Here is a 14,315-nt window from a genome sequence, read left to right as displayed (position 1 = left end):
GGGGCTGAGCCCGCCGGGGAGCTGAAGGCAGCGCCAGCCCCGGGCAGCCTGCTCGGGGCTGAGGAGCAGAAGGAAGCTGGCAGAGATGTGGAGAGGAAGGATGCTTTGTCGGACGCTACCAAAGATCAGAACAAGGCAAAGAAAGAGGAGCCTGAGGAGGAGGCTGATATGAAAGCCGTTGCCACCTCGCTGGATGGCAGGTTCCTCAAGTTTGATATTGAACTCGGGAGAGGATCCTTCAAAACGGTCTATAAGGGCCTGGACACAGAGACGTGGGTGGAAGTTGCATGGTGTGAACTTCAGGTAAGCCGAGCTGATCCTCCTGTGGTTTTTCTGCTTTGTAAGCCTAGGTGCTAAGGGCAACGTGCCGGTGTCATCTATAGCAGCTCAGCGTTGAGCAGCCTTTATAGTCACCACTGCTGAGTATCCAGGGTCTAACTATAGCGCATTATCCTCATTGGCTCCAAATCTACCACCTTATGTACACTCCTCCCAGGCTTAACCCTCTCGGCCCTGGGATCTGACTGCCGATGCTAACGATGTTAGTGTAGAACCTGTCATATTGCATAAAAAGGTGTTAACGTTGGACCTGTCATATTGCATAAAAATGTCAGGAGATGAATCTCTCTGAATGTGCAGAGTGTGCCAAAAAGAGCTCAGTGGAGCTCCTCTCATCCCCTTACACCCAGCTGCTTCAGAATGCAGCCGCTGGATTTAGCAGAAGCAGAGCAGCAGGTTGGTGTTAAATAGACGCTAAACATAAATGAACTTAGAGGGCATTTGCAGGAGTGAACTTTCCTTTTGCTATCAATAGAAATGTATTACGGTTTTATAAAGATTGAAGACCTGCTGCCCCTTGACTTGCTCTTTCCCCTGCTCTGAAATTGTCACTGTCACCAGCTTCTTGTGAATCCAAGCTCTGAATGTACCCGAGTACTTACCTTTTTTTAGGTGTCATCAGCTAGTGCTTTAATTAGGTCAAAGACCTGTCTATCCAAATACCTTTTAAAAGGAAGATTTTAAATAAAAGATGTGATTTGCACTCTAGATCTCTAGAGTGAAGGTTTAGATACTGTCCTTTGCTGGTTTGGGACAGAGCTGTTACCCTTAGTGATTTTTATATTCTCACTTCTGTAAGAATGATGGTGTTATAGGATTAATTTTTCTTTGTGAAGCTTTTGGCATCTGTTACTTATCTCACTTCTGTTAGCATCCATTTGAATAAGACCTATCTAAGAGAAAAAGCTAAGACAGCCTTTTTCTTTTCTTGAGCTATTACTTAGTCTGAGTTACTCTGTAATTTTGGTGTGAACTGGAAGATTTAACTCTCAGTTATATTTTGGGGTCCTTAAACTCCCACTGTCTGACTGAGCCTTATGGTCTATGAGAGTATTTGAGAATAGCATGTGAATAATGTGATATCATAAGCCTGAGCTCCTGATTGTTTATTTTTTAATGTTGGCTCAATCTCCTGGCTTCCTGGGATAGGTGGGGATGGATGTGCAGCCTCATTGTCATTCCCTAATGATTTAATTACAGAATAGAATCATAATTCACTGCGGCATTACTTCCTTAATAAGAAGTATGGGGAGCACTGCTCAGTCTTCGTAATCCTGCATTCCCAGAGTTTTTATTAGACAGGGATGCAGAGCCACAGCAGCTGGGCAAGGTACAGCCTTGGGGCTGAGGACAGGCTGGGGAAGGGGCTCAGCCCCTCTCCCTGCAGCCTGGAGCAGGTCCTGGAGGGCTGATGGGGATGGGGAGAGGCTGTGGGATTGCCAAGGGAATTTAAAGGGGAACAGAGTGAGGAGAGCCTTGCCCAGGCCTGGTCTTTGTCTGGCATCTGCTTGAAACGAAATCCTGAGCATGTAAAGCTTTTACTTTGGCAGCCTGGAATTCGTTTAGGATGGTAACTGGGATGCTGTTGGAGGGAAGGTTGTCTGTAGGAAGAGGCTGATGTCCAACTGTCAGTCTGACCAGCACAGACCAGCTCTGTCACTGCAGAGCCATCGCACGGATCAGGAACTCGTCTTGTTGCCAATTTTCTCAGTATGCGCTAGCAGGGGAATTGGAATAGAGGTATTTTCAACATATTTTCTGTAACAGAATAGCTTTAACTATGAAAGATTGCCAAATATATCAGAGAACACAGTGCATTGGAATTCCTGTGTTTGGGTCATTTACACCTAAGAAAGAGATTGGGAAGGGAAAACTGTCGGGAGAAGCTTACCTAGTGATTTGTTTTCTTATTCCTAGTTACACTTGTTTAGGAATTCTTGAACTGACTGCATGTGAAGAAGTCTGTAATAATTCCCCAATTCCCACAAAATTCCATTATATCTGCTTCAGCTTAAATAAGATCTTACTACTAGATATTTTCAATTTAATACAGAACTTGTTCTAGACTTCTAGTTGTAGAAAGAAAACTTGAGTATTTGAGTGCTTTAGAGAAATTGGTGTGAATCCATAGAAGTAGGCAAGGGCTGCTGGTTCTCCTGGTCTGTTTGCTGTCCAGACTTGGAGGTGATGCCAGGTAGTGAGAGATGGTAATGAGTTTTGAAAGCCAGTACTTTGATCTGGCTTGAGAAAGTCTAACTGAATGACAAAAGTCTTTAATCACCATGGGATTAAAGTTTCTAGGGTGAGTTTGCATGAAGGAAGCAGTCAGGAGGAGGTGTGAATGTCTTGGGCTTTTTGACTTGCAGAGTCCTCTCTTGATGCAGCTAAGGAGTTTTCTTGGGGAAACATTCAGAGGGTGCTGTCAAGTAATCACTTGATTCATGGGATTTTGAAAACTTTCATGGAAGCTGTGCCAGCTAGATATGCCCCTGTTTGTCTTTTCCTCTGTAGGAATTTTGAGTGCAGATATCCATAGCAGGAGACTGAGGGGAAGCCATCGTCACTGTGCTGTTGAAGACAAAATGACTTCCTCTGCAGTCTCACACTGTCAAAACCCATCCCAGAGCCTCTTTGTGGAAAAATTGCAACAAATTGTACTTTGTCTTCCTTCTGGAGATGCACTGGTGCTTGTTACTTTTAGAGCTGGAGAGTTAAAAACGAACAGTATTGAGGTTCCATGCAGGCGTTAATCCTCTGTCCTTGCTCAGCATTTTTTTCAGCCCAGTTGTACTGTTGCCTGTGTGTCTGTCTTTTTTTTGTCCGTCTGTACAAAGACCTTGTGAGCCATTCTTGTTCAGTGGTTTTATTTCATTGAAAAGGTGGCTTTAGGGTTCAGAACCGAAATCGTGGCTTGGATTAGGGTAGGATCCAAATACCAACCGAACTAGATTGGGGGTTTAGACCTGTCTGAAGACGTGAAAGCTCTTGTCAAATTCTAGCTAGAAAATAAGTTTATTGTTCCTTCCTGAAACTGAAGTATTGCAGGAGGATTAGTCTGCCCTCGCAGTTTGGAAGGGTTTGCATTCTAAGATTTTTCAGCAGCCATAATTAATTTTAATTGGTGTTGTAAGATTGCTGTGTGGTGAGGCTTCAGCTAACAGTATTTCAGTGCTGCACTCATAAGTAAAATGTTGGGTCATGAATAAGGAATATGGGCTTTTGGCAGTCTACTGCTGGCAAGCCAAATAATCTCTTTAGTTAGATGAATGGTTCCAAAATCCCCATCCTATTTCCCCTTGGGAATGTGTATAGAAGCTGCAGAAGAGTCAAACCTGGTACTATCTCAAATGCAAAGACTTCATTGTACTTAATGATTCTCGCTTGGACTGGGAGTACTGAGCTTCTGTTGGATTGCATTTAATTTTAGGGTTTTTGACAGTGTGGGAAGGATGTTGCTGTACCCAGGGTGGGGAGGTGAGAAATGCCTGTTGGTGGATGCTGCAGGGAAGCCAGGCTTTTCCCACTGGTTGCCCAGACTTGTTCTCTAATCTGTGTACTTGATGGACACTGGTTTCTTCAGGACACTTGGCCTTCTGGTGCCCTGTGTGAGAATGCAGCTCTGTAGAGTGAAGAATGAGCAGAGGTCAGTTCTCCTTCCATACCCATATAGCTGAAATTAGAAATTGGGATATTGGAACTGTGTTTTCCTAATGGCCACCAAGCCAAGGGGCTGTAATAGTAAAACAACCACAGACATGCTGCTCTAAGCTGCAATTTCTTACTCCCCTTGGCAGCTTTTCTGCCAAGCTTCTGGTTGTATACTTCTGTAGGGAATTTTAGGGAAAAATGTAATTATTTTTACAAGATAAGTGTTTTGCTTCATAGCTTTGTATCACTTTTCCCTTTTTATGTTGTTACCGGTCTCTTCAAACTGCCTGAATGAAAGAAAAAATGTGAAAGTCCATTGTGTGTCTGAAGTCACTCAGGTGTTCAGGAGTTTCGTATTTTTGGAAGGCACAGATCTTAACTGAAAATCAAGTTCTAAATGTGTATGCATTTCTGAACATCTCTCATTTGATTCATATGGGAACAGATAATGTATTTTCTTGATCTGAGTTTGTATTCCTTAAATCAGAAGCTCATCCAGATTGGCTGACAGCTGACTGGTTTTAATATGGCATCAATAGTCTAGAAGTGTAACATGAGATCAGACTTTGTTTTAATGCAAGGTGAATAAAAAGGGCATTTAAAGTCATTAATACTAGACTTATGTGAACTTGCTAATTTTTGTTTCTAAGGCTGATAATCTTTTCTTGAAGCAAAATTTTTGGTTTGGTGAGTGGAGGAAGGGAGGAAAAGCATGCAGTTTATTTCTAACCATGTTACCTTATGGATGAGAGAAGGCTATGATGCCTGTGTAACTATTTTATTGCATTTTTAAGTGGTGTTTTCCATCTTATGCCCACTTAGATGAGCTGTGATAGTTGTTCAAAGCAATACCAAAAGTCCATGGCTCAGATGTTTTTGTGTAAGCAGATACATTTGCATGGTTAAAATGGGAGCTGGTAAAATGGACAACATAAAAGCAAGTTCACTTGGCTGTAGCTGGCAAATCACTTCTGGCAAAATTAAATTATTATGTGGAGTTAAATTATGTGGAAGGAGGAGGATGTCCTATGCTCCTGTATTAAGAATCCAGGGGATTTAAATTTTTTTTTTAAAGGCAATATTGTCAGGATTTTCACTGGTGTGGTAGTTTAGCTTTTGTTAGTCTCCTTTTTGGCTGACAATATTCATCTGATGTTGAAATAATAGCTGAGCACCATCTCTGCTGTTAATTTATTGCCCAGATAAACTGTGTAAATGAAAAGAATAATTTAGAAAATCTGCTTGGGAGAAGAAAGGAGGGAGACTGTATCTGAAAGCTTGAATCTGGTATTGCTGTGTGCTCATATTAAATTAACTCAGACTAATTTTGTCTGTTTTGAGTTAATTCTTGAGATGGTGACTTCTGTTTAAATGTGAACAATTGGCTTAGCTCTGCTTTACAGTGTCAATATGAAAACATGTGCCTGTATCACTGGTGTTTGTTAGTGTAGCTGTTGCCCTGACATGGAGAAGCAGGGTAGGGATACAGCAGTGGACTATTAATAGACTGCTTCTCAAATTCAGTAAATGAAGTAGAGCTGGGTCAGACTTGAGATTCTGCCTCTGAATCAAATCAGACTCCTTTCTTTTGCTTTTGAGTTCATTTTGCCTAAAGGTTGGTTGTATGCTGGTTTAATCCTGGTTAGAATCTTCAGGCTAAATGTGTGGAGTCCATTTGCAGTATGAGGAAATGACTTAAAATAAAACCAGAATTTGGAGTAAAGGATATTTCTGGTCCCTTTGGTCATCTCTTCTCCACAGCTGACAGGAGAGAAAAAGTTGATGTTGCAAGCTGTCATCTCTGTAATGTTCACACGTAGTGTGCGGTCTGACTGGTGTGTTTAACATGCTTAGTGTAGAGTCTGCTGCCTCGTTTTGTGGTTAGGGTGTAACAGGGCTCTGGAGAATGCTCAGGTATGCTGGTAATGATGGGCTAAAAGAAGGGTGGCAATAACAATTCAGCTGTTGTTACTGGAATTCTCGGGATTTTTGCATGCTCTGAGAGATTAGAGGTGCTGCAGAGGTTGAGAAGAGTGATTCTTGGGTGAGTGGAGGGTCAGGCCATGCTGTAAGGATCAGGTATGGAGGGATTGCTGAGGAGGGAGGTGGTGATGAGTCCTGTTCTTCAGGAGCCCCACTGGAAGGGTGGGTTTGGGTCTGAGTGCTGAGAAGAGCTTGCTACAACTGTCTGATCAGGGGAAGTTTGGTTTTTAGACTTGCCATGACATAGCTGTTGATTGCCAGCAGCAGGAGATGTAACTGCCTGTTCACTAGGCTCTGGTGTAGGTCTGTCTGGCCAGAAAACATCACTGTCAGGTAAGTGCTGTGATGACCTTTAAAGGTCCCTTCCAACCCAAAACATTTGGTGATACCTGGCCGGCCTGCAGGCATAAGAAAAAGACATGTCATGTGAGATATATGACACTTGGCATGTCTGTTGGAAGAGACATCTTCATTGCTCTCTGAAAGAGGAGGGGTTTATGCAAATAATGTTTGGAGACTATCTGAGGAGGTCATGCAGAAGCAGAACTGGTTTTCCTGTTGCTGAAGTTTGAAATGCATTATTTCCATGAAGTTATATTGGCCTACTAGAAAGCATGAAATGGGGGTTATTTCAATGTGCTTGAAGCCTAGCTTGGCAAGGAAGGGGAAAGAAAGTTGAGATTATTTTTCCCATGGAGTTGAAGTCAGCCAGTGTCTTGCTATTCCTGTGTAGCTCTAAAGTGGAGGAACCAATTCACTGCTTTCCTCCTGCCTGTCTGCCAGAAGTGAGTTTTACAATTATTCTCAAACAATTATATTCATCTTAAACAATGAATGGCTGCAGCTTCTTCTGTGGTGGAGTCTGGACCAGTTGTTAAAGCCACAAGGTGACAGATCATGGAATCATAGAATGGTTTGGGTTGGAAGGGATGTTAAAGCTCATCCAGTCCCAACCCCCCTGCCAGCAGCAGGGACACCTTCCACTAGACCAGGTTGCTCAAAGCCTCATCCAGCCTGGCCTTCAACACTTCCAGGGAGTAGCAGCCACAGCTTCTCTGGGCAACCTGTTCCAGTGTCTGACCACCCTCACAGTGAAGAACTTCTTCCTAAGTTCTAATCTTCCTTTAGATGCTTTCAAATCTGTTGTATCAGGTGTGATGATTTTTCTTTATATTTAGAGAGAGAAGTCTTAACTCCTCTTTGCCTCCATTTCACTTCTGCAGAGCAAATAAAACAAAGACATTGATCTGTTGGTGGAAGTGTGAGCTGTTTGGTATGTAAAAAGGAAGGCGTTTGCCCTCATTCTCCATACTGCTTTTCTTCCCAAAGAGTACTTGTAAATCTTTCTAAATCCAGTTTCCGCATAAACCATAAAGTAGATCCAGTTTTATGTATTAGATCAGCCCCTTGGTCTGGAACAGGCTAATCTTCAAACCATAAGCAGCTTCGCATATCCCTGAATAAAATCTTTGTCCCCCTAAGAAATAAAGCCCATACTTCCTTTTGGTATGATGTTTATCCAAAACAGCTTGTGCGTTGGGAATTTTATCCATCCTGAATTGGCTTGGGTGCTGCGTAGCTTCTGAGCTGTTCTGCTGACTTTCCACTTGCAGATGATCGTGCCTACGCAAAAGGCGCGGAGGATTTGGCACAAGGAGGAGATCATGAGTCCTGTGATCACCTGGCTGTGGACACAGGGTGTTTCTGAACACTGCTAAGCTTTTGAGAACGTCTTAGTTGCCAGCCCGTCATCTGTAGGGACTGATCAACTTAGACTAAGTTCTAAATCTGCTGGCAATAAAAGTATACCAAAAACTTTCTAGAGAGACTGGTTTTTTTGTTAGCAGTAACTTGGTTTACTCCAAATATGTATGGTTAAGTGGTGTGTGGTGCTATCCCTTCTACTCAGTCCCTGAAAGAAAAAAAAAGTCAACTTATCTAACTGTACTAATCTTAAATTTTATTTTTGGAAGATGTTCCATCTGAAGCTTGAGTGGTCTTACCTACCTGGATTTTCAGTTAACCATCATCCCATCAATGCTTTTTTTAAAAAAAAAAATATTACCCCTACTGAATGTGCCATGGCTTGTCTAACCCCATTGTGGCTACAGCATTATTGCAAATAAGTGAATTTTTAGAGCTGATGAGATTTCTTCCTTCCTTCTCCAGAATCTTCTGTATAAGTGCGTGTGCATTTAATTCATATCAGGTGTCACAGTGTGCACAGTCTGACTTTCATAAGTTATTTACTTAAAAGTAGTTTTGCTGTGTTGTGTTAATACAGCATAATGGCTGTGTCATTTGGTGGTTAAATATGCAGTGGGAGTGAGGGGTAAAATGAAAGAGCATATTATGGGAACATACATGTTGCTTGAACTATCAAGAAAGGAGTAACTTAAGGCCTAATACCATCTGTTCTTCAGTTGTTTGCTACAGAGGGATACAAAACACTTATTCATGAACCCTGAGGAAAACAGACAGGAGAATGCAGGCTCAAATAACATTTCTGGGGTTTTTTCTTCTTTGGCCATTTTTTGGTGAAATCAATCTGATCTTCATTCCTGACTTCTTAAAGGAAAATTAAACATGCTTTAAGTCATATTTGGTCCTGTTATGAATCTCTGCAGCACTTTTACATTAAAATTCAAATAAACTTTGGTATTTTTGGTTCAGTGAGTAAATTTAACTGCTTTCATTCCTAGCTTTCTCTGAGAAAATGAAAACCTGAAAGGGAATGGGAATTTCTGTTACACACTAGTCCTTTTTTTATTTTTGCAATTTTTTTTGAGGGGGGAAAGCTGTACTGTGATTAGTTAAAGCCACCAATTCACCTTTCTTATATTCTGAAGGTCCTGCTTTAGTCCAGCTCTTAAAAAAAAAAAAAAAAAAAAGCTTTTTGTTTCATCTTAACCCAGAGAATTTGAATGTAAATCTGTATGGATGCTGGCTGACTTTTTTCCTACCTACGCTTATACCTTTGGGGAACTATCTTCCCTTTTCCATACCTGTTTAGCAAAGTATGGGCCTTAGTAAGCTGTGTTTCTGTACTGGGCACAGTAATGTTGTGTTCCATGTATTTGTGTATTAGCAGGGCTTGTCCAAATGCTGTTGTCAATGTGTTTTAGGTGCTTAAAACTGTCTAAAACCAGTAAGACTGAGGAGATGGAGAAAAGGTTTTTTTCTTTAGCTAAATAATAAAAATTTATATTCTATAAAATGAGGCTTAATTAAAAAGAGCAAATGACAGCTGGTCACTTCATATATGGAGAACTGAGTATTTATTATACAAAAGCAGTATAGGACAGGCATCGCCTACATCTGCTGCTGAAATGGATGTGCCTTTCTCTCGCTGGTGTGTGCTTGAAGTTTTAAAATTACGGTGCTTATTCCAGATTTTTGTACAATAAGCAGCTTTTTAACATTGCTTTTTCTGATGCTGTCTGGATTTTTTTCAGTTAGAGCAACATTTTGGGCGACCCATTGTACTTACTGGAGCTGATCCAGCTGTGGTGGTTGACTGAGCAGAATCAATTCTGTCTGTTAAAACAGAACAGTGTGGAAGGGTGGGGGGAAATCATAAAATTTCCAGCAGGTTCATCTCACTGCTGCAGGCCTGTGCAACTTTCTTCTGAAACATTTGATAATAGCAGGAGCTTGTAAAACTGATTCCAAATAGGTTTATTCTGTTCTAGACTCTACTGATTAATTAAGGAAAATTGCCATGGTTATGTGCATTTGAACTTGTTTTGTTTCTCTTTCATATTAGTGTTTGTTTTGAGAATTGTTGCAGATAATAAAGCAAGTGTTGCACTAATAAAATGGGCTTGCATTTCTTTCAATTACAATTAGACTTATATTACCTTCTATTACTAGTGGAGGATGAGAATATCTTGTCCTTTAGCAAACAGCGTGATCATGACTAACATGGGTGGGTTTGCATGTACTTAATGTTGCTTGGGCATATCTAAAATCATTAGTAAAAGCAGAGAAAATACACAACCCCTTGTACAAAGCCACAGGATATAGGGCAAAATGAATTGGTAAGAATGACCTGGAATGGTTGCTAATCACCCATCGGTGATCCTGTCTCCTCAGGTTATGTTCTTCCTTGCCTGGTGGTTTTTGCACATGCTGCTGGGGATGTCACATCAATCCCTGCTGCCCCCCAGACTTCTAATTATTTTTATTATAATTTGTGCAACCTCTTTTATTGACTTTAATGAATTTTAAAAGTCATTGTGTCAGTTCAGCCTAACTGAAGCCTGTGATCTCCAGGAACTTCCAGCATTTGCAGATGGGAGGGAGTGATGGGGGACAACATCATGTGATATTTGGGAGTTATTTGTACTGTAAGTGCTTTGTTAATCTTGTAGCACCATTCCAGGAAACAAATGGGGATTTGTCTGTAACTTCCCTCTGAAAAAGTGAGAGGAAAGCTTCTGCTGGTCCTCAGATGTGTGGCAGACTCTTGAACTGGCCTAAAGTTACCTAAAGGAAGCTTGAGCTATAAATTCTGCGAGCCTGCTGAGAGCTTCTCAGCCACATTGGTGTCAGGTAGCAGTGATCACTCGGGCTTTAAATAGAAGACTTATTTTGAAGTCTCCATTTCAGACCTTAAGGACTCTATGCTTAGGCTGGTCTCAGACCTGCATTAGGCAGTAGAGGGTTGAACTCTAGCATCTAGGGCCTGTTCCTGTACCGAGGGAAAGTGTGACCCTTAGCTGGTTGGTAGGTGTGCTGCCAGTGGTGTGGATACTGAGCTGTGTTAGCTCAGAGCAAGGACCTGAAAGAGCAGCATGCTGGTGGGAAAGGCTCTGTCCAACAGCTGGGTACGCCATCTGCATCCACGTGGACTGTCTGGGACAGGGGTGAGACCCGTGGCTGACAGTTCCACTGTCCTGTCCAGCAGGCTCTGATGTTTACTCTTGGGACTCAATTCTTACCAGAGGATGGAAGAATCTCCTGTCTTGGAGACACAAAGTTGCAGGAGGTGTGCTCCTCATCCTTCCTACCACAAGTAGTGGTGTGAGTAGTCTGGAAGCTTTGGTAAAGGTTCCAGTGACTATCATGGGTGAGGATGGGAATTTGAAATTAATCTCCTCTGTTCATTACATTCTTTGGTCCAAGTATTGCTGTGATAGGAGGGAGGATGGGCAGCACCTCTTCTAGGTGTTACATAAAGAGGAAAGTAGGTGCCATCAGCCAACTCTTTGTGTGGTGGGTGTGCTCCACAAATGTCTCTTGGCTTGAACTATTTGAGGAATGGATGAACAGTTCATTTCTGGGTCTCTGCTGGATTTATATACAACAAAGGCATTGAACTAAGTTAAGATTGAGTCTACGTGGGGCATATGCAAGAGACCTTAGCTTCTGCAGGCACCTCATCTTAAGAACAGGCCTGATGCTTTCAGTGTGCTGGCAGCTGGAGAACTGAGTGTCAGAGCTGGAAGTGCTTTCAGAAGAGCACATTTGGACCCAGGTCAATTTTATGCCTTTATTTTTATAGTCTCATGTTAAATTAAGCCAACTGGATGGATTCCTATGTGATACAAGATACTCCTACGAAGGCACCCTGTGGTTTCCTCCAGGCTATAGACAACTCTGAATCCTTGGATGTGGAAGAGGATTAAACATTCCTTTCAAAGCACAGAAGAAAAACTCATAGCAAATATCTGTGGTTGGCAGAGGGAAATGAAATGAAATGTCTTTTTCTAACTCTTTGGAAGAAATGATAGATATTTTGTGGGATTTCTTTTCAACTTGACTATTTGAGCTCCTGTTCCTTCTCTACCTGCCACTCTTAAGCACTCAAAGCCCATACCCCCACCAAGGAATACACCACATCAACACCTGGGCTGCTAACATGGCAGACTTGTACAAGAGGAGAAAAGCAGCTGTGCTCACTGCTTCCAGAGACAATTGTGACATCTGATACCATGAGAAACAGTTAATACTTAAAATATGTGTGATCTGAGATGTGTATCTGTTTACTTAAATTACAAGTTTTTAACCACTGAACCTACAAAACTATTAGGAACAGCAATTCTTCCTTTAGGTAACATCAAAACATCAACTACAAAGCTTCACTTATTAAAGTATGTCTAGACATTTTTAGAGTTCTCTCTCAGGTGGCTTGAGGGAGGGAGAGAACAGGTGACACTCAAGCTCACTCACACATGGGCTGGAAAGAAAACTTTTCTTCTAAATAGGTTTGGGTTTGGGCTGCAAACTCTTATGTGTGGAGTGAGACACTTGAGATGATGGAGTTTATATGTATTCAAAAGCCACTCTTGCAAATAAATAGGACTGTGGATGCTTATTGCCTTTTGCCACATTGGTATCTGTCTGCGTTTTGAGATGTGTCTGTATTTTTCTTCCTTGATGAACAGCTCAATTTATAATAAGCATGAAGCGGGTGATAAAGAACAGCTAAAGGTGGAGGGTCTGTGACTGGGGGAGTTAGCTTTGCCCAAGGAGAGCGTAGCAGAAGATGCCTGGCTTACTAACCTGGGACCTAAAAATGAAATCAGTGTTGCTGCTGACTCCCAAATTCTCAGTGTGACTGATGCTGATCTGGTTTTGTAACAGACTAAGGAAGGATTACACAGGGTAGCTCATCAACCTGTTCCCGTATTCCTTTGTGCATTTTTAGGGAGTCTTTGCTATAAATGGTTGGTACTTCACAAAAGTTTTCCAGTAGGCTTTTAAAAAAGTTTAATGTCTCCTTCCTTCTTATTCTTCCTCTTCCCTGTCCTCTACTCCCTGCAAAAGGAGAGAGTCCTGCTCTTCAACACCTTCCGTGCCACCATGGGGTGTACATAAATCCACTTGTTCTTTTTTCATGTCCCTTTCTTTTGTTTGGAGGGTCATCTTCACAGTCACATGAAATTATCTCCCTTGATTAGTCTCATGATACTGTTTCACCTAATGGTCTTCCAGTTTTTCTTCCAGTTGTCCAAGGGGTTTGTTTGAGCAGCAATGACAGCATTGGTCAGTGACACCTGTGGTAGCTTCTGGTCTTTTGAAAATACCCATGAATCTGAGATGGAAATCAGAATTTGCAGAGAAATAAAGGAAAATGAAGTAGCACCTAATGAGAAGAGTTGAAAGGGCATTTTTATAACTTCTTGTGCAATAATTATTAGTTTCTGATTATTAGTAATGACTGATACTTGTAGTATTTCTGACTGCCTTGTTGATGCTTAGCTACCCTAATTTTGATGTTGCAGTTAATGATTTAACAGTTCATATGCTGTAAATATTTTTTGATAAAACCTATATGTTGTGTATTTTGCGCATGCCGAGGTATTCGCCGTCCTAGTTGCGTTACCTCTGATTTTGAGAGCTGAAATTGTAGTTCATGAATTATCTGTTAGAGAAAGGAAAAATGCCATTAAAACATTTCCACTAAGCTAATTTTTGTGTGCAGAAGGAGAGAACTCAGTAATTTCTAATGAACTGTGACCTTTGTACCATAGAAGATATAAACCCCATATTTCAAAATGGATTTCTGTCAGCAGGGTAACTAATGAAATCATCTGGTAGTTGGAGTCCTCGGTGCTTAGTAAGATGGGAACTCCCTGAGGAGCTGCTTCTCAGAGTTTGGTTATTTCTGACGGTGCTTTTCTATAGAATTTACTACTACTAGGGTCATACTTTTTCCACCATTTGTCCTTCAGTAGGGGCAACAAGAGAATTTCTCTATCCCTTTATATAATTTTTCCTGAAAATTGAAAGTTGTCTTGGGCTGTGGACAACAGGGGAGACGTGCACACGGCCTCTGGAGTGGTCCCTGGAGATGGAAAGTGGTCACTGGACCAGAGCAGACTCTTGGTCCTGCTGCTGTTGGAGTGGTGCTCTGTTGCTCTTCTGTGTGATGTCTACATTATTTGTAGTGCTTATATAGTGCTATAAAGACCATATGTTCAACAAGGTCAAGTGCAGGGTCCTACACCTGGGTCAGGGCAACCCCAAGCACAGATAGGCTGGGTGGAGAATGGATCACAAGCAGCTGGACTTGGGGTGCTGCTGGAAAAGAAGCTCAACGTGAGCTGGCAATGTGCACTCACAACCCAGAGGCCAATAACCATGTCCTGGGCTGCACCCAGAGCAGCGTGGGCAGCAGGTGGAGGGAGGGGATTCTGCCCCTCTGCTCCGCTCTCCTCAGACCCCACCTGCAGTGCTGCCTCCAGTGCTGAGGCCACCAACAGCACAAGGACATGGACCTGTTAGAACAAGTCCAGAGGAGGCCACGAGGATGATGCGAGGGCTGGAGCAGCTCTGCTGTGAGGACAGGCTGAGAGAGTTGGGGCTGTTCAGCCTGGAGAAGAGAAGGCTCCGGGGGA

General features: G+C 42.1%; 1 protein-coding gene across 1 annotated transcript in view; it reads left to right on the top strand.

Annotated features, from left to right (window-relative positions):
• Positions 1 to 69: 69 nt before the first annotated feature.
• LOC114818808 (serine/threonine-protein kinase WNK3-like) overlaps positions 70 to 14,315 on the top strand; it is a gene marked incomplete at both ends in the record, with an annotated part of 44,860 nt that continues 30,614 nt past the window's right edge. The window contains one exon of the mRNA XM_029086263.1: positions 70 to 303. Within this exon, the coding sequence (XP_028942096.1) occupies positions 70 to 303 (234 nt within the window). The remainder of the gene's footprint in view (positions 304 to 14,315) is intronic.

This window comes from Antrostomus carolinensis, unplaced genomic scaffold, assembly GCF_000700745.2.
Source record: "Antrostomus carolinensis isolate BGI_N321 unplaced genomic scaffold, ASM70074v2 scaffold19058, whole genome shotgun sequence".
Classification (NCBI taxonomy): Eukaryota; Metazoa; Chordata; class Aves; order Caprimulgiformes; family Caprimulgidae; genus Antrostomus; species Antrostomus carolinensis.
This window is presented reverse-complemented; position numbering and strand designations above follow the sequence as displayed.